At 40.4% G+C, this 21,040-nt stretch overlaps 1 protein-coding gene across 3 annotated transcripts in view; it reads right to left on the bottom strand.

Annotated features, from left to right (window-relative positions):
* The window catches only part of MAD1L1 (mitotic arrest deficient 1 like 1), a 349,791-nt gene that overhangs the window by 314,755 nt on the left and 13,996 nt on the right, over positions 1-21,040 (bottom strand). The window contains exon 1 of one of the 3 annotated variants that reach the window (XM_077186912.1): positions 14,173-14,216. The exons of the other annotated variants lie outside the window; for them this stretch is intronic. Coding sequence (XP_077043027.1) covers positions 14,173-14,201 — 29 coding nt within the window. The 5' untranslated portion in view covers positions 14,202-14,216. Of the gene's footprint in view, positions 1-14,172; positions 14,217-21,040 lie in introns of those variants that run through there. 3 annotated transcript variants of the gene reach the window in all.

Genomic DNA, 21,040 nt, shown 5'->3' with positions numbered 1-21,040 from the left:
ATTTTTACAGACCCACTAGCAACAACTGCACAGCTGTCAGAAATAGGTTTATTTTTTCATCAAATCCAATGACAAATGTTTAAAGGTAATGGAATGGGATCAAGATAACTCCAGACTGGCAGTTCCAGGGACCACATCAACAGCCTTTGCAGGAGGAAACTGCTCTTTCAGAGGCCTCTCTTTAAGTCATAAAAATAAAAAATTGTCTTGAGCCATCAGAAAGGTTTTCCCACCCTAAAATAGAAGCATCTATACCACACTTCCCAGAGGAAAGGAAGCTGAAAAATTCACCCCTGTATGAACTGGGTCCATACATCCCCCTGCTCCACCAAGATGCACCACCCACAAAGGGGAAGAGTAATCCAGACCCTGAAAGTGCTTTTCACAGGGAGCAAGTGGGGAGTCAGTTTTGCAGCAGTGAAGTCTGCAGACACACAATCCATCATGTGCCCCAAAAATCAAGGTTCCACTGCTGTAGATGAAACCAGGCCTGGTCAGAGTCCACAGTATTGAAATACAGTGCTGGAATGAGGCTGCTGCCACTCCAAAAACTGAACAGGGAGAAGTTTGATCATTGGATTCTGACTGGATCTAGGACTAGAGAAGCCCTTTTTCTGATGAAAATATTTTTCAGGCAACTACTCACATCAAAAAAAAGGCATTGCTTTTTCTCTTTAATCATCTGTCACTTCCAGTTGAGTGAAAATTAGTTAAACGCTGAGTTGGTGCAGATAGGATTCAATTTTGGCAACCCCAGCTGAAAGATTCCTGCATTTCACTTCCAGAATTACAAACCTTTATCCTTCCTCAGCAGAAAATTTTGAGGCTTCTAACACCACTTGTGTTAGATCCAAGTCTTAATAGTCAATATACAGTTAAAGAGATGGAAATGTTCTCCCATCAGACAACAGAGGCACAGATTGCAGCAAAGGAATCACTCAGGACAGGACATCACACTCACGAGCCAAGGGAATTATGAGAAGAAACCAAGACACAACCTGGAGATGGCTTGGCTAGAACATCTGAAAACAGAATTCTGTTAGCAGAAACAAGTCAATTTTAAGCCAACATGCACCTGGATTTCAAAATGTGTTGCAGCATTAAATAACATTTCAAAATTTTGTAGCTGAGCCTGAAGGGATCCTTAACTTGAGCAGTTCACCAGCTCTTTACTGAGAGCTACCAATGGCTGGGCATCAGAGGAGCACCAGGGAAATGGACTGGGCACACCTAAGTCTGTTTGGCAAGAAAAAGCTGTAAGCAGACACAATGATTTCCACAGGAAAAATCTTTGTACAATGTAAGGCCAAGTCAACAAGGCTCTGAAAAATGCAGTTGTAAGCTTCTAATAAATCACCCAAATACAGCAGATTGATCATAAGCATAGTTAGTATCAGGCAGCTCTCTGGTCATGTTGAGTGCCAGCCCTCAACACCAGTGTATGGTCCCTACATCAATGAAATAATTTCACAGATTCTTTTTTTAATGTATAAAACAAAGTGTGTCTGCCTTGATTATTTTCTCTTTTTTTTTTTTTTTCCAGAAATTCATACCTTAATCTATTAGGACTGAGATCAGGAACTGAAATTAATCCAGTAGTAAAATGAGAGAGTACAATAAAACCACAGATTTCTAGTAATGACAGCTCCTGACCGATTTCCAATAAAAAACAATCGTCCTCATCTGCTCAGCCATTCAAACCAACAATCAGCTTCCAATCTCAGTTCCAGCAACTGGCAGCTTTAGGTTTACACTCAGTTCTGGACAATGTTTTATTGGCATTAAATAGCTTTTATTTTTTTTTTCTTTCTAAGTGGAGCAGCGTAGCTACATAACAGAAAACCAAGTCCATGGGTATTAATCCCCTGTAAAGAAAAGTTCATTTGCTGTAACACTAAATCATATCAGGTGATCAGAGCCAAAGACACCTTTGCATGCACTCTGCTGTCCAAAGTGAGAGGTTTCAAAGCCTGGTTCCAAGGTCTACACCCTATCCTGAGCATCAGTAGTTTGGCAAAAGCCAAATTTCCGCAGATCCAAGCAGAGGAACGACGCTGCGTGCACAATAAAATTAAATCAAAGCTTTCCATTTGAAGAGAATTGCTCAAGTCCCAAAGCACTGCAAACAGCAACCAGCTGTAACCAGGCCTCCCATTGCACGAGTTTCTGCAAACAATGCAAACAATGCCATGCAAAGAGAGAAATCTGTCAGCATCCCAACACACAGCAATGTGCTCTGGCCTTGACAGCCTTGGCTGATGTCTATAATTTTTGCTAAGCTCTGCCCACTCCCTGTGGAACAGCTGATATCAAAACCAGCACTGGAAAGCCAAGGAATCTGCTTTGAGAGGTTCTTTGTGACAACACAGCTTTCCAACACTACTGGAATCACCATGGCTTGTTGAGGGAAGTTTGAAACCCTGTCCTGAGCCAAACAGAGCCAGCAGTCCCTTTCTGAGAAGCTGAGCACTGCCACTAAGCTCTGCAGGCAGCTTTCTTCCCCAGGGAGTAACCACCAAAAACCCCACACCTTGTGTGCACCAGCCATGCACAAATCTGTAAAGGGACCAGAAGGGTCCCATTCAGGGCAGTGTGTTATAAACCTGATTCATGTGCTTTGTAATCATAAAGTGCACATGAGCAAATGAAAAAGGGACTTCCAAACTGCAGGAACAAATCCCTGCCTTCAGCTCCCTCCTCCAGGCTGAGGCACAAGAAGGTAAAAGCTAGAACATTCTTCCTATGTCCCACCTTCCCCTCCTGAGACTCCCTAAAGCAAAATTCATAAAAACAAACACTTAAATTTAAGTCTAATTTGGACAAGTCTTTCTTTTGCCCTAAACAAGCAAATTAGTCCAGCAGTTTACATCACACTAAGGCAGGAGGGGGACAAAACTGCTGGTAACCAAAGCTCTTTACCTTCCTTTGAAGCACAGATGATTTGAAAAGGCACAATTTAAGAATGATGAAAACATAAAACCATTCAAATGGTGAAGTGAAAAATTACCTTAATGGGATGTCCAACCAAGTCATACAATGACTTTAAGTGCCCACTGTCACACTTCTTAAACTTTTGAGGAAAACAGCTTATGCTATTTTGTATTATCTTTTTTTTTTGATGCACACAACTGACATTTGCCAGGATTTGGAGGAACACTCTGTTCTTAGTTAAGGATCTATTACCATTTCAGTATAAACTGTGACAGTTACACACTGAGAATTAGCTGTCGAAGTAACATTAAACCAAGACTCTCTAAGTAGATGAAAATGTTAAAGAAAAAGATTTTTAATTTATAATTTATCAGAATGTCAACTTCTTATTGCTTCTATAAAATGTTTCAAAATGCACAGCAAAGGAAGAGTTTTGATCATAGCTAGAGATCAGACATGAAATTTTAAGTATGGAAGTGCAAGACAAAAGTAAAACTAAAGAGAAAAACAGGCACTTCATCAACTATGTTTGGAGGACTGAGCTCTTCACTGCTTTTTGTTTAATTAAATTTGATTCAAACAATCAAACTAATACTACATTTATAACACTAAATTACACAGAATTACTTATTTTTGAAATGAATTAACATTTCTCTTCACAGATTTAGCTCAGTATGAATACACAATGACAGCTTTGGTTGTCTCGACTAAGTCATATTAAATTGAAATGGAACATTACCAGATTTTTGGCACAGTATTTTTAGTTTTACACTTAAACATAATTAACTGACAAAGACCAGAGACTGACATTCTTATTAAATGTTTGTCAAAAAAATAAGGCACAGAAAGGGAGTCCACATCTGTTTCATTCTCTTCTTTAAAAAACAACTTCCAGGTGTTTTTTTGGGCTTTGGTTTGTGGTTTGGGTTTTTTTGAAGGTAATCTCCCAGAAGTATAAAATATTTATTTTGTCCCTTTTTTTTTTTGTATTATGAACATGGAAATGTTATAAGATTCTGAGATTCTTCTCTCCACAAGAAGAGCCTTTTCTACTTCTACAAAAATAATTTAATCTTCTTTCTAGGCAGGAAAACAACAGCATCTGAAGAACAAACAGAACAATAACATGACAACAAGAGAAGATTTCTGGAAAGGCAGTTTAGTTGTTTTAAATATTTCTGTATGATTAGAAAGGCCATGGAATGCCTGTACCAGTCTTTTCCCGTATGTTTGAAGTGAGTCTCAAACATCCTCTTTGTATATTTGATCTCCTCAACTGCTTTAACTCCTCTAGCTCTGGTTTACAGCACTCCTGTCTATCTCTGAAGCTTCACAGAGTCCAAAAGCAGCTCAGTTCCTGGAAGGACTTGCCCTGCAAGAAAGTTCAGCAAATATCAATAACCACAAGAGCTCATCCAGAATTCTGGGATACAGCACAGTCCTCATGCTTCATTTGGTCATAATAACTCCATGTTTGTTACGAGAAAGGGAAATTAAGCAATTTGCAGCTTTCTCCTCAAAATATGCATTGCCTCCTTGGGAGGACTCCTTAGCTCACCTTCACCAGACTAGAAGAAAATATTACCACTAAAATCTGGTGTCAGACCTGGAAATTCTGAGAGTTAACTTTCACAACAGCACTTCTCCTGCAGAAAAGCCCCTCCAAGCTCCAGTCCAGGCAGTTACCCCTGTCTGTTCACATCTCCATGCCTACATCCTCCCCTCCTATTCCTGACTACATTAACTAAGGCACATGGTCTGGAATCTCCTACACACATTAGTCACAAAAAAAAAAAATACTCAATGTTTCCAGGCAATTAGGACACATTTAGTGCTTTGTAGCACTTTGATTAAATGTTTTGAATAGCAGTCACAAACCTTTACTCATTCAAATGAGCTGTCAAACCCACAAAACTAAGGTATACCTGAGACTGTTTCTCCAACAAAGTGGCTGCTTAATATTTTATGTACAAAGTAAATGGAGGAAATCTGAAGTGCAAGTGAAAGCAATAAGCAATCTCAGCCTCAGAGGTTCTCCTCATTTAGAGAACTCTTATTTGTCTACAGATAGAATCAAAAAATCCAATTGCTCTTTACCAAAGCAAATGTCCCCATTAACCACTTGAAGCAGAAGAACAACTTATTTGTAAGAAAACATTTGAAGTGTTTATAATGGTCTTGACAACTCTAAAGACAATTGATATGTCTCTTTTGAAGCAATTGCTAAATTAGCAAATTAATCCAATCAAGCTATAATTTGAAGAGAGGAGGGAAAAAAAGGAAGAAAACTATCTTAGATTCCAGTTACTAACTTCTTCAGATTTTAATGAAGAAAGCTTTTTTCCTCCCAAAGTTATGGCATGATAACAACACATTGTTCAAGTCTCATTTCTACTTTAAAGGTAAGGGCTCAAAAAGATAAAATTAATCTTACTTTGGAAAAAAAAAATAACCATTGGGCAAACATTTCAACAGTCCAAACTTCTTTCTCATCCCTACCACTGCTCTAAGAACAATCCACAGAAAGGTGGTAACACACATGGCAGTGCAATGGAACCTCAGCAGTGAAAAGCTTCCAGAGACCTCAGAAGAGGGGAATGTACACAGCAGCACCAAGACTGCTGATCTGCAAGATAAAAACACCTTTGGGGTTTGCCACTGCATGCTCAATCACATGGCATAATCACATTTAGAGGTCATGGTGAAACAAAAATTTCACAGTCATCAAGAGACCTTCATAAAATAAGACCATTTATAAGGCAGCAATTTAACATACATCTCGAGACACAGGCAGGGCATGTACAAAGCTGTGAAATATTCCTTGACCTATGTTTTTCCTATACAAGAAAATAAAGAGTTCTTAAGGTCTTAAATCCAATAGATTGGACACTGAAAAGAAAAAAAAAAGCCACAAAATTCTAAAGCACCTTTCAGCATTCCCCAGCCATAGCAGAGAGGCATTGAAGTTGGAAATGATCAAAAGGGATTTTAAAAATGGCTGTTACTGCTCTCATGCTAACAGAGATATCAGCACAATCTTCACAATTAGAGAAGCAAATGTACTTTCTCAATTCACAATTAAGTGAATGTAATTATATATTAATGATGATGTTGAAAGGAAATTATTGTGGTACACAATTTTGTACCTATTGCCCTTAAGACTTCAAGCACAAAATGTAAACACACTTAATAATGTAATGTTTCATTTTACTACAGCAGCAGCAAAAGGCATTTTAAGTGTTTTTCCTAATCACAAACCTTATCTGAGAAAAAAGCAACAGCTGAAGGGAAAAATAATGCCATAAAATGAATAAAAACCCCTTTTAGGGAGTCATAAGTAGGGCTGTTTTTCCTATAGTTTCTATTTGTCACTGGATTTGGAACAATCATTTTGGCAGCCTGAGGTTGGGCTGAGAGGAACAAGGGAGCCAAGAGACTTCATGAGGAAGGTGAGGACAAATCAAACTAATCTAAAGAACAGAATGTCAGCATAACACCCATTATGCATTAGATTTTCAATGCATTTGGATAGTTGTAAAGAGCAATAAACAAAAAATTAATATCTGAAAACCAGACTGAAATACAAAGATATGTTCCTTGGAAACAAACTCCAAACAGACAGATGTTGTTTCTTTCAACAGTAGGTCATTAGAAACCTTGAAAACCATTACAGGCCAATTATCAGGATTATACAAAACTGGGAAAGAACCCTGACAGCTAAAAAATCAATTTTATCAAACCTCTGCTGGTTGCATTCTACAAAGTTACTCTCAAGACATTTGAAGAGAGATTTGGACCAAGCCTAGAAAATTACATCAGCTTCTTCTCAAGGAAGTAGGAGTGGGACATAGGGACAAGATACAAAATCTTCCAAAACCTAAAAACAAATATAATTTGCAACATGTCCTTCTGGCATACCTTCTATCCCCATGGAAATTACCACCAGAGACATCATTTTTGCAGATAGCCAGGGCTCCTGTCTGACAGGAGAGCTCCTACAGCAGCCAAGGCTGGCTACTGACAATTTATGTACATTTGACTATTTTACAGATTGCACTGAATTGATGGTCTTGTTCTTTTGACACCTGTCTGAGATAATCCTTGCAGAATATTAATTTACCCAAGTCCTTGTATTGTTTTCAACATCTTTATTGATCCTGTTGTTTACCCAGACTCTTATCAGCTGAAAATATTAGCCAGCAGTAACACAAAGCCCCTAACCTTGAGCAAGAGGAAATAATAATAATGGCTGAAGACAGGTCCTTGGGAGAGTCTAGACCATATTTTCAACTGCTTTTATGTAAAGTGATTTGACATCCCATATATTATTTACTTCTGATTACAATCACATATTTAATCTCATGCCAGGAATGGCCACTTTAAACTACAACTTTAAGCTACAGTAGAAGTTATTTTAAATGGGTTTTTTTTAAATATCAATACAATAACCAGTCACAGGTAAATTTATGGTAACAATTTTAGAAAAAATGAAAAGCATACTGCTTGTATGTTCAGATGGAATTCTAAGTTATTCTTTCAGCTAGAAAATTGAGGTTAAGCCTGTTGCTTTGATTAATTAAAAACTACCCAAATTCAGTGAAAGATTATGTCTCACCTCTGCCAGAAGCAGAACATAAAACATCCAAGCTCCAGCAAATGTGAGAGGTTAAAAACCTTGCCCAAGTAAAGAAAACACTGCTGAAAAATTCTTATATTTATCATGAAAATCAATAGCAGAACAACAGAATTAGGAAATGCCTGAGGAAAATGCTTGTGCTGTTAGCAGCCACAGGGTATTTGTATTAAGATGGCAAAAAGGCATCAGCTGCCACTGAAGCTCTGTTTGTGGTAGTTACATCAAGTGCATGAAACATCTGATGCAGCTCTAGATATCCCTCGAAACCAGACCAAAGCAAGGCTGGAATTTTAGAAACTGAGGCACAAAGACTAAACATCATCAGTAGAGACACCCAAAAATCTCTAGCTCAATGTAGAAAAATGAAACCTTACACTGATTTAATAGATGATTATAGCTATCAATCATAAGCACTGTCTCCTAAATCTTTTGTTTCCTAACTGGTAAAAGCCAAATATCAGTATGCAACACCATTTTTGTGAGCCATGCTAATCAGTTAATCCTAAAACACGAGTTTAAATCCCAGCTTTTTGCCTCCTGTTTAGCTACCACATCGTTTCCCACCGAGTTCATTTCCCATTCAGAGCCTGTTGCTGAATTCCTGGTTTGAACAAATGCAGGAGCACGTGAGCTCACTGTGCAGAACCCCCACCTTTGGCTCAGGCCTCCCCACTTAAGGAAGCACATTTCCCACTCAGCTGGCCACGGGCTTCATCCAGGAAAACAAATTACACACGTCCCCAGACACATGTAAATAAACCAAGGAAATTTCAGATTTACAGCTCTGTCTTCAAACCCTCTCCCCCAGCTCAGGGAGGATTAAAAAGGACTTCAAAGAAGCCTGAGTTCCAATTAAAACACTGTGACCACCCCAGGGACGCAAAAATATTCCTCTGATTAGTGAGATGCGCTCTTTGAACTGTTTGGCTAAAAAAAGCTTTCAGAACTTTAAACAAATGCAGTAATTCTCTCTCATACTTTTTTTTTTTTTTTGGAAAGTTTCTAAAAATTTAATATTCAAAGTGAAGGACAAATAACATTTAAAATGGAAAGTTTAATGGAAGCCCATTAGCACATCAGCTCTAGGCATCACTAACATGAGACACAGCAAGACCTGAGTGCTGCAGTCCCAGTACAAAGCAGACAAGTCAAGTTGTCAGAACAGAAGAGCCCAGAGTGTCACTGTTGCTGCAGAGGTGATGGCACCCCTGTGTAATGATATCCCAATCCCAGCAGCCCTCAGAACCACTCTCCCTGAAAGGCAGAGCACATCAATCCCACCTCATTTTGAAATTCTGCTTTATTTCCTTAACATCCAAAGCTCCCGAGCCACACATACAAAGTGTCTCACATCCAAGTTCTTTGACACATGGTGATAATACAACAGCTACCCTCAGACTTAGCAATTAGCACAGATTTAAATAAAAAGCTCTTTCTGTGCTTGCTGCAAAAAAAATCAAAAGAAAGAAACCAACACTCTCCATCCCCTCAGACTCTCACTCCCAAAACCAGAGCTGAATTACATAGTCCAAAAGTTTTAACATCAAGAACAATGAATGCTAAGAACAAATGCTGGGAAAATAACTGAGGCTTGGAGCATGCCAAAGGAGTTGGAGCTAAAGTGGGTATAATAAACCTGTCTGTGAAAGCCAAGCCCCAATCACCCTCATCCACAAGGAATGAATAATTCATTGCAGAAGGAGATAGAAGCAGACTTCAAGACTTGTTCACAGAAAGTGGAACTGCTCAAGTATAATTGCATTACAGATACAAACAGTGGCATTTCAACAATTTCTGTTCTCCTTTTGCCAGCTTGCTCTCACAATCCTCCCTCAGCTCAGGTACCTGCATCCAGCACAGGGGTCAGAGCAGCCAAAAGCAATTGTGGCTTCCCTGTGTCTGCCAGGGCTCCTGGGACTGGCATTCAGGTAAGGACTGCACTGGTGTCCCAAGCACGTGGACATCACCTTGGCTTGCTGCTATCATCCAGCTTTGAGCACTTTCAATGCCTGAAGCTGCTGGGGGAGGCACTAATAGGATCAGATGATAAACACTGGCAAGTTTGAAATGTATCCACAGAAAAGAAAGCTCCTATTCTCTCTATTAAAAGAAACAAACACCCTTTTTTCACACCACTTTCACATCCTTCCTTCCATTCACATTTACCTTGAAGACCTTGATCATCATTCTGTCTGATACAGGACTGCTCACAAACCAGTTACTTTTCCTTTTTCAGCAAATGGATGCTACAGAACCAACCAGGCAAGAGTACAAGAATGAAAGAGCTTTCCTAAAGTCTTCAAAAAATCCACCCTCCTGGAGATCTCCTCCTGGCTTCTCTGGGATCTTCAGCTTCCAGATTCTGCTCACTGCTGGTGTGACTGCAGCTTTGTAAAACAGCTAGGCCATTGAGGAGAAGGTGCATCAGATATTCCCAGCTCCTTGGATTTCACTGGAATTTGATTGGGAAGATACTGCAAGGGAGTCCCATTTATACAGCAAGTATTTTGTACCTGAGATGCTAAACCTGCCTTTGGACAACAGTTTCAGAAAGCACAAATTAAAGCTGCAGCCATTAAACCACAAAATAATTTTAAGTTGCTGGTGCAGAGCTCCCTGAGTCAGCTGCTTTCCTCCAAAGCTTGTCTGAATTATCAGGTTTTCCTGATACATCACCAAGAAAATTTTTAATTTACTTCAACCATTCTGGTTTATAACCTGAGCACATGCCAGCTAAAAATATTTTCAAATCTTAACTCTCCTTCCTCTGCTGAGCCACAGCTCCTCTCATAGAACTCCCCACTTCAGAAGCACCCCAAAGAAATAATGCCAAAAATGCACATTTTTTGTAGAACTTGATACCACCACTGTGTTTAGTACTAAACCTGTGCAAAGACAGGATTAAAATGAAAGCACAAAGGCATATGGAAAACAAGTCCCTCTGTACTTGAAAGCAACTTTGTAAATGCAAATGCTTACAGAACACTTGGCCACATGCTGAGCATTTACTCTTTGCAGAGTCATGTATCAAGACCAGGATTTCTTCTCTCTCCTTCTGCCAAAACCTTTTTTCTACCCCATTTACTATATTTTTATAAGAAGAAGAAAAAAAAGTGCACACAGCACATGACAGAGAGAAAAAAAAAATTGGAACAAATGCTTAAACAGGCAAAGAGCTTTTTGTAAGTCTGGGTAAGAGGATGACTGGCTGAAAAATAAAAAAGTCACACCTTCAAGTTGTACCTTTCATGTAAGGAGAACTCTTCAATCAATGCAAGAACACACAGAAAGGTTCAACAAGTAGGAGCCTCCACATGAACCCACCTCCCTGCAGAGGATCCTGCTGCCCTCTGCACCAAGCCAGACAAACAGACACATCCTGCACTGGCACACCTTTTCCCAGAGAGGACTGGCAAAACCCTGAAGTGATGGGCACAATTACTGTACTGAGAGATTCAAATATATCCTACCAAAAAATCTTTGTTACAAACCCAGGGAACTACATAAATAACCCCAATTTTCACATGCACATTCACCAGAGTCTGTCAAACTATCCATTTTTTAGCAGGTTTAAAAGAAACACTCCAATATGCAGCTCCTCAGAAAGGAGAAACCAGAGCTGCCTATTGATTAGGTGTCAGGGCTACCTCAGGAAAGAGGGAAAAAACATAATAGTGGAAACAAAAGTTGCCCACTACATCCTCCCTTCAGAAAGCACAAAGGCTTTAAATACATGAAACCAGCTCGACTGTGTAGTTACCCTCTGAAAGGCTGTCAATTACCTAAATTGGGCTGTGTGGCAGGGAGGAATAAAAATGAGACAGGGTCAAAACAGCTCTGGAATTAATTGGGAGGGGAGAGGGTACGTTTCAAAAGAGAGGGAGTTTTCATTCTCACCCACCTTCCTTCTCCCTCACTCTCCAGCAATCACCATGGCCCAAAGAGACAGCAGAGGAAGATTTCATTAATAAATTTATTTCAACTTTCTTTTCAATGGTGCTAAGAATGTATGCAAATCCATTCATAATTAGGTTTAAAAATTCCATTTCATGGGATAATCAGACTTCAAAAAACTCAATTTTAGTTTTAATCAGATTTTAACAAGGATATTAAGTCCATTTCGTTCAGAAGAGGGAGAAACGGTGAATTTAACACAAAATGTATTCAAGCTTAGCCCTGGGAGATAATTAAATAAAATTAATTTGGCAAGGGTTGTCTGTAAATGGAAACGCTCCAGACAGCAGAGCAGGTTCCTGAAGGAAACAAAAGCAGTTCATTACTGTACAAACAGATACAAAGCTTATTGTTCAGACAGAAGAGAACTGCAGCTCCTCCACAACAGCAGGACAACCTGAGCCCTTGAGCTGCCTCTGACAAATGCAGCAGTGTGTGGAGGAGGAGAAGGTGGTTATTTCCTTCTTGTTTCAGCTAAGTCCCCACTCCCCTGGCACAGCAAGGAGGGAAAATGCAGGGGACAGCATATACAAAGCTAACAATTCCAAATTACTAAGCACAGAAAATTATAAGAAACAATCTAGTGAGAGACAGCTCCTTTAAACTCTAAAAACCCACGTACAAACTTGAGGCTGTCAGCAAGATTTTTGCCAGATATGGTTCCATCAAATTCCATGTAATGATTCAGTCACACCATAGAACTGAATCCCAACTTAATAACAAAAGTATCCCATTCTCCCTGACAAAAACCACAGACTGATACAGATGCTAAAACTTTGGTAAGTGTCCTTCTCATGCTGAAATTCTGAAGGGTCAAATATTTATTTTGTAGCCCATACAACCTTAGATACAAAAATGCAGTTCTTTTAACCTTGTATACCAGATGTCTCTGACAATTATTAACATCAGATGGGTCCCAGAGTATGAAAGTAATTTCTGGTAAACACTCAACTGTGCTGTAGATTCAGACATTCTGGTTTAGGTTTTCATTATATATATATATTGGTTAAGGGTTTACTAAACTTTCCTCCAACACTGGACACTGTTAAGGTTCAGCTGCACCCAGTGCTGGGCCATCTTGTCCAGACCAGGCTTTTGCCAGGAAAGGCTGAACCTTGAGGTCCCCTCCAACCTGGTATTCTACAAACCTGAAAATCTGGTGACCTGGACACACCACCACTGAAAAGAACAGACTACAAAAACCAGACAGATATTTCTGGAACAGAAAAAACTATTTTAACTATCAAACTACAGTCAAATGACATTGAGAAAGAGCATGTTTATCTTTAGCAGCTGTCACAAGCCATCCAGGGAGGAGCATGTGCATTTCCAAGACCTATGTCTATGCAATTAGGAAAAAAAAAATAATTCAGAGCATTTTTTCACTCTTCCTCTCTACCAGGCTTGCAAATATATCACTTATTACAAAGTGCCAATTGCATTTTCCCTTGCCAGGTACTTGCAGACAGGTGAGCCAAAAGGTGTTGTGTGACCTTGACAAGTAGGCCAGCTCTCCAGAAGGCAGGTGATGCCTTTGCCAAAGTCACACTGGAAACCATCAAACCTAAATGAAAGGCTTGTCACAAAATAGGCTTGATGCCATCAACCTTGGCTGCTGCATTTGCAGAAAACCACCTGAAGCCACAGAGCTTTATCTCTGGGAGTACAAAGAGCACCGAGTCAAATGTCATTTGCAAACACAGTAGCAAAACTGAGTATAAAAAACTCCTAACTAGGTTAAAGCATCATCTTCTAATGGAGCCAAGAGCAGAGCTGTGAAGTATTCCCAAAAGCTGTCCCAGTTAAAGCTGACTTCTCTAACTGAGGATGCAGACACTGATATACCAGATATTCTCAGTCAAAGCCAGACACCCCATTTCTGCCCTCCTTAGAAAAGTTAGCAGGATTTCAAGCCATCACTGAAGAGCTTGATGTGTATCACAGCAAGAGGATGACTGTTTCATTAAAACAGAAAATAAATCAACTTGGTCAGCAGGGAATAACTCAAGTAAATCCAGAATTTCATATTTCTTCCCACCCAAAAGATTTATCTTCCCTTTTACTACACTGCTCATATCAGAGTGTCTCTGGAAGACAGTTTAAACAAGTAATAAGAATTCAAAAGCAATTACAACAAGAACAACTTGTGCCAGAAAATGGTCCTTGCAATAGCTGCCCATTACTCCCTGCAGAGACACAGAAATTGTTAACTCTGCTGACAAGGGAGTTGAGAATAATGCAGAGAAAAGGGAGTGAGTAAGGATTGAGTCCAAGAGGCACTAAAAAAGCAGAGAAGAGATGCTCAAAATGTGAATCAATACATTTCTAGAAAAGACAAAACCCTGCCTTTTGTGGGAAGTTTGGGCTCTGTGACAGATCTGCTCTGCTTATATAGCAAGAGGCAGCAAAAGTTGAGAGCAGCTTCACTGCTGCAGAGCTTTCTACCACTCTGCTCAAAATGGATCATGCTCTTACAAAAACACCATTCTGCAGGACATGACTTCATTAGAAAAAAACCATTTTGCTGCAAGGGGATGACCAAAATACGTGCAGAACATCTATTTGAAAAAATAAGCTTTGCCAATGCACTCCTAGAAGTTTACATCAGTGGAAGGGAGGGAGAGAAGGGCCCGTTTACCTCCAGCTCTTACCTGCCCTGGCTAAGTGGGAGAGCTGCCATGTTTGATCTCCTTTCTGCTGAGCAGGGCTGGCTCCATTTCCTACAAGCTGCTCTAACCCCACTGAGAGATGCATTTGAAAGCAGGAGCCCTGAGCTCTTATTTCAGGTATGCAGGTCAGCACTTTGAAAACAACCCCCAAGCACTGATTCTGGTGTTCACTACACACAGGGACCCACTCAGCCCCCAACACCTCCCATCTTTGCTTCCAGAATGGGAATCTTTCCAATTATCCCAGCCCCAGTGCTCTTGCCAGCCCAATGCAGTGTTTGCTCTCATTCAGGCTGCTCACTTCAGGCTGTGGGTTTTGTAGGTTAAGACAAAAAACACTTCTCATTTTGTCTCAAACACAAAAAGGCATCATTTATAGAAACAGCAGCAATTTAGGAAGCTCATTTCTAATACCCTACAACTTTGTTGAATATTGTTTCAAATAAAGATTATAGCTGAAAGCAAAACACTTTTCTATTTACTCTATGCACACATAAGAGGTCCAAACTGCAAGAGTCTTTACTTTTTAAAAGGGATGGAGGGCACCAACTGAAAATCTTTATGCTTATTTAAAATTCATACTGATGAGAACAAACCTTCTAAAAAAAAAAATCTGCTTCAGGTCTTGCTCTGGATTTTTCTATCTAGCCCAAGATAGCACTGACACTGACCAGAAATGGGTGAGTAAATAATCCAATCCACCATGCTAATTTCCATGCTATGAGTTATTTTAAAATAACAAACAACACTTACATAATCACAGCTAGTTCAAGAGAACCTTGAGGCACTTATCACATTAATCTTTTAACTCACTAACATTTCAAGTTCACTGTGCCCTTTAAGAAATGTTTGAAAATATTGTGCTGTGCTTTTGCTACTCCAAGCCACATGAATTTTTCTCTCTCCAAGCAATGCATGGACAAAGGTATATTTGCAAGAATATTCCCTTTAATAGAGCAGCTTGTGAGGAAAGAGAATATAACCCAGGTAAAGATAAGCTTTCATCAAAAATATTCAGTGGGAAAGCAGTCCCAAGGGAGGACAGATTGGGGCTTCAGGACAAAGCTTACATAATATCTTCACAGGGCACATAAGCAAGCTTGTCAGAGCAGGAGCACTTTAACAATGCTAAAAAACTGAAGTACTGTAATGTTCATACATTTCCAAATTCCTCCTGCCCAAGTTGATGCTGCAATGCTGGCTGTGAGGTTCAATTAAAACTGAAAATTCGACCTTTCCTGGCCAATCCAGCGCAGAGCTCCTCACTGCACTGATGACAAACCAAAGGCAGATGATTAAAGCAGCCCCTTCCCAGCTCCCTCAGAAGCAGCAATCCGTGCTCTAGGCACTGATGAGGTTAAGCACTAACCAGGAGTGAGTCATTCTCAAAACACCATCAAGATAACCTGCACCAAAAACACTCAGAAAAGCTTCTCCAACGATACAAATCATATTTTGGTCTTATCAGCACTGACAGATAAGCTCTTCTTAATAGTTCAGTGCATTTTTCAGCAAACTGTTTATTTCTCAACATGAACAAGGGTCAGCTGCTCTCACACTTCATGCCCCTGTCTACAGTTTTGTTCTGCATGGGCAGAAAGATGGACATCATCTGCTTTTACTCATTAAACTCCACTCCCCCTTCTCCACCTCCAGTTTTCAGAAATAAAGCCTGCAATTCCAAACTAAAATGTACTGCCCCTCTTCCTATTCTAATACATCCCCTTGTTTACACATTGGCACATCCACATTCAAATCAAAGTGGGATTGAAAAGATCCTTCTAGTTTAGGTCCTGTCCAGTCCATTGCTATAATGAACTCATCTCTTCCATAACCCTGTGGAGCAGAAATTTGGATACCTTTGACTCCAGTGGAAGCTGGATTCAGAACTTTAGTCTTTCTAAAAGTAACAACCTCCTTGTAACTGCATTCATGGCAGGGTTACAGCAATTTGATTTAAATGCCAGTGTAAGTCCTAAGGATAGCTGGTTCCTTTTCTCACCAGTATGGATCCCCATCCTTCTCCTCCCTTCCATCCATCAACTTCCTGGCAGCAATTACATCTCCAGACTCTGCCAGAGGCTGCTCCATTCCACACTCAGGAATGGCCCCCAGGCTCCTTCCAGGAGCCACTTTCTGCATCCCCCACCATCTTCCTCCACACTGGGTGACCACAACTCTGAGCAGCATCTCCCAAGCCCCTTGAACACGTTCACCTCCATGGCAATTTTTCTCCTGTAACTCCCCTGTGTGAGAATGAACAGTGATTTTAACAAACACACAGCCCTTCTGGTACTTTCTACTGCATGTGCTACATTTTCCAAAAGAAGTTTGCATTCAGCTCCCAATTCCATGGAGCATTGTGCTTTGTTTCATTGAATTTTGTCCCATTTCTGCACTCTAATCCTCAGGGTCATTCAGTTCTGCATATCCAGCTTTTGTGTATTTATGAATCCTCTGAACTTGGCATCATTAGCCAAGTTTTATCAGCACACACCAAATTTTTGCACCAAAACCATTAATAGAAATACTAAATAAAGCAGATCCTAAGGCTAATCTTTGAGGAATTCTACTTATCCTTGCATTTTCCTTTCAACAATACTGAATCTATCCCCGCTTAAACAATTCTTATACATCCTACAATTCTTCTAATAATTTCCATCTTCTCCTCCATGGTTTATACTTTCCCAAGTGGTTCCTGTTTCAGTGAAGTTCAAAGAAATAAGATTTATTGTGATTTATTTGATAATATAATCAATTCTCTAGACAAAGGAAGCTGTTACATCAGTCTGGCACAATCCATCTTGGTACTCCTTGATCCAATGAAGAAGGGAGATTCCTTGCCCTGTAGCTAAAGGCCATGCCCAGGAGTACAGGGGAGCAGCACACAAGAGTTTGATTCCTTACTGAAACATTTGGTTTTGCTTCTGTTCAAAAAAGGCCTCAGCATTAGGGAAGAGCTTTGAAAAAGACATTGCTATGCTAAAACAAAATCATCCCCAATATGCATGTATGGGATGTGCATTTTTGTTTAAAAGTTTCCCTGAAAAAGCAAAACTTTGGGGGTAAGTGAGGGATAATGCACTGCACATCTAAGGGCACATCAACAGCCCCAGCTTAAAATTTAGAGCTGAAATACTGAAAGATGCTAAAATGGAAATGGAAAGGTAAAATTAAAACTGAGCTGGAGATTACAGTGGTTATTGGGTTTTTGGAAACGATCAAATGATAGGCTGAATAAAAATCAAGCACGAGCATTTGAGCTGTCTGACAGGAGCAAACCATCCCCTTGCTGATTAGTCTCTGCTATTTAAATGATAATTTCACTTAAAGGCAAACAGGGCTGCCTAATGCAATGAAAGTGGCTCTTTAGAAGTGTCTGTATTTTTGAAAGCTTCTCCTTCACAGCAGAGTGAACAGCAAAGTTGGAGCCATTTACACATAACATGGGTCACTACATGCTGCAGGGAGCCAAAGCAACTTTTACCAACTGTTTGCCAACAGTGTCAAACAATACTGTGTAAGAAGTCAAGGCAAGAAATCCAGCAGCAGCTCAAAATGGAGTGTCTGGCTGGTGAGCCCCCCATGGCAAATGAAACACCTGCTATGGAGCAGACAACACCAGCACACATTGCTAAATCACTCTCCACACAGTTCTTGCACTCAAACTACTGAAGTTCCTCAAATCACCTTTCAGCACAGATGGACAGTGTGCTAAGCTATTGCTTAACAGCTTTTTCTGTCTCCAGAATGGCAGATCTGTGATCCTGGGAAGACAATCTCTTGAACTGCTCCCAGAGCTTTGAAATGCAAAGCAAGGACAGATATATTTTTGATCTGAGCTTGCTTACTTCTCACTCTGATTATCTGATTATACATTACAGCCTTGCTCTGCTTCAATGTCAGGTGCTCATCTGTTTTATTTTATATTCTTCCTATCTCTCCTTTAGCCTCCAGAGTTATTACTCTGATATATTCAAATGGAAATAAAAGCATTAATGGCAAAGGAGAAAGAACACTAATATTTTTGAACATCAGAGATAAGTACAGCATTCTTTGGAGAAAATTAGTATCAGATAGCAAAGTCTGGCAGGAAGTTTTGCCCAGCCTTTCAGTGAAGAACTGTAAAACACAGAACTAACAACACTTAAAGATACCTATGAAAAGTGGCTGCTTTATTAAACTAAGTGGATAAACCCCAAGGCAATGGGAGAAAACTAAACTCTGGTTAAAGCACAGATTTGACATCCACTTCCAAGCATCACATTGAAATGCATTCCTCCCAACACCCAAACATGAACTGAAGCCTCCCAAAACTGCATCTGACTGCTCTGAAGCCTGGAGCTTCAGAATTGAGATGACAAAGGAGCATTTTCCCCCCGTGAGGCACAGTAAGAGTTCTGTCATGGAAAGCTAAAACCTAAGGCAGCGTGGAAAGTGAGGAATAATGTACATTTTAAAACAAGAGAACAGAATAATGAAGAACAAAAGAGCTTAGAGCAATACTGCAGCATATGCTGCATGTCACATTCAACAGGTGACAGCTTCCTCCACGACTTCTCTATGTAAAAATTGGTGGCTTCAGCACATGCACAATTAGTGTAAGAAAACCACAAGTAGTTTTTTCTTTACACTTGTACCTCACTCTAAAGCCAAAGATGCCCTTTGGAACTGTTCAGGCACTTCCCCCTCAAGAAGCTGCTGAGGCAGTGTTTTCATCTTTCACACATGCCAAGCCCTACAAATACTGAGCACGTAGCCTTTATTTCTATATTTCTATATAAACACAATGATTACCCTCATCATCCCTTCCACATCCCCTGCCCTGCTTTGGAACAGCACAACTATTTATGCACCAACACAGGGGACCTGATGAGGGAACAGATCAGGAATGGGATTGCTGTTTCCCATTCCAGACTGCCTTTTTGCTCTGCAAGGACAACTCTTTCAGCTGCAGAGTTCACAGAACCTGAAGGTACCAGGTAGGAATAGAATATTTTAAGACAGACACTGGAGTCAGAAGCCCCAGATGAGACAGGAATGGCAGAGCTGCTCTAAACTGGGACTAACTCATCCTGGCAGAACAATGCAAGGGAAATTCAGTCAGTATTAATTCCTGTGCAGAAGCCAAGAGAAAGCCCTATTCTGAGGGATTTGGGGGAATATTAGCAACCTGCATACCGTGGCCCTCTTCAGAGAGTGAATTCTTTAGTATTTCCCAAATCTTCACCTTCAGTAGAAGGCAAAAAAGTAACAGTAAAATGCAGTACTGTGCTTGTACAGGACAACAGCAGATGTTGTACAGGACAACAGCCCATCCATGAGGTAAGCTGAGACCTCATAACTATAAAAGTTTCTCTAGCAAGCACAGTGCTTTTTGGTTGTTTGGGTTTTTGGTGCTTGTTTGTGGTGGTTTTTAATTACTTGTTCCCCTACGCAGCATTTATCTCCCTACTGGGTACCCTGGGAATTCCCACTGTGAGGAGACAGTTTGTTTTACACTGGGAATCTTGTAAACAGCAGTCATGCAAATTTCAGTCTGTTCACAGATCATAAATTACAACTATTTATGAAAAACTAAGACATAGAACATGAAGCTTCAATATCCTCATACTATGCTAATCCTAATTTTCTCTTCCAATTAAGGACACAGCTATAAAGCTGGGGGCCACCAGTGGCCAACCCAGACAAACCAAACTCCTCACCCTCCCTAAGAGAGAAATTAGCACTGTAGTTCAGGGCAGTGGTACAGTTACAGGGGGCAGCCAGCACCAAATGCTTTTAATTAGACTGATTTCTTGCTTGGTGACAAAAGACCACAGGGCTACAAAAGGCTATCCCATAAAAATATTTGCTCCACTATGGAATGATCATGCCAGAATTATGGCATTACTGGAACCAGCAACAATAACCCTCAGTCTTGTCTTGATTGGCTGCAGTTAATTAAGTATCCAGAGTAACATGAGTAATTCAAATTATTTCAACATGCACTACTTTGTATATCTGTCAACAGATTTTTTTTTAACCAGTAACTACTTACTCATAATGGACATTCAGAGAAAGACAAATTACTACCTTGTGAGAAAGGAAAAGATTATGAGCCTCATTCACTACTGCAAAGATATTCAATGCCTTGGATGGAAGAGAGTGCACAGTAGCTAAGCATAGTTAATCAAGATTCAAAAAGGAAAGTAGAGAACTCAAATATTCTCCTTTTTCTTCTATTCACTGAAAAAAAAGAGCACTAATCCACCACTAAATGCAGAATCAAGAAATCCGATTCCCTTTCCCTCTCTCCCCTCCCTTCCCCCAGCTCCCAAAGCAGAATGTGCATAGAAGGACTTCCCGTACTGAGTGTAGCACCTGGGTAATTATGAACTACAACTGTGCAAACCACTGTACTAAATAGAGATGCTTGCCACTTAATTAAACCCTTTCTTAGAGAGGAAATGCATACACATTCACACTATCTCCTCTCTTAATTGGTCTCAGACACTGCAGGAAGTTAGTCCCCAAGATTTGTCAGGCAGCCAGCTCACAGATGTTTCAGAAAGAAAACCAGGTCAGCATTCCCAGGTTCACTTCTTTGGCTCGAGGCGACAGGTCAGCAGATCAGTGTCTGCTGTCTGCAGCTGGCAGCTCCACCACTGGCCCAAATTCTGCCAAACTGCATTCCCTTGGCAGGCCTGGCCTGGCCAGTGAGCTCCCCAGACAGGCACAGCAGCTCCAGGAGATGGCACTGCTGCAGCCACCTGCACTCACCCCAGAGGGCTCTGTGGGCACTCCCCAAACCCAGGGAACCCCAAGCGTCTCTGGGTCAGCCTCACCCCACCAGCACAGGGGGCCAGGA

The sequence above is a fragment of the Agelaius phoeniceus genome, chromosome 16, assembly GCF_051311805.1.
Source record: "Agelaius phoeniceus isolate bAgePho1 chromosome 16, bAgePho1.hap1, whole genome shotgun sequence".
Classification (NCBI taxonomy): Eukaryota; Metazoa; Chordata; class Aves; order Passeriformes; family Icteridae; genus Agelaius; species Agelaius phoeniceus.
Note: the sequence above shows the minus strand (reverse complement) of the source record. Positions and strands in the feature narration are given on the sequence as shown.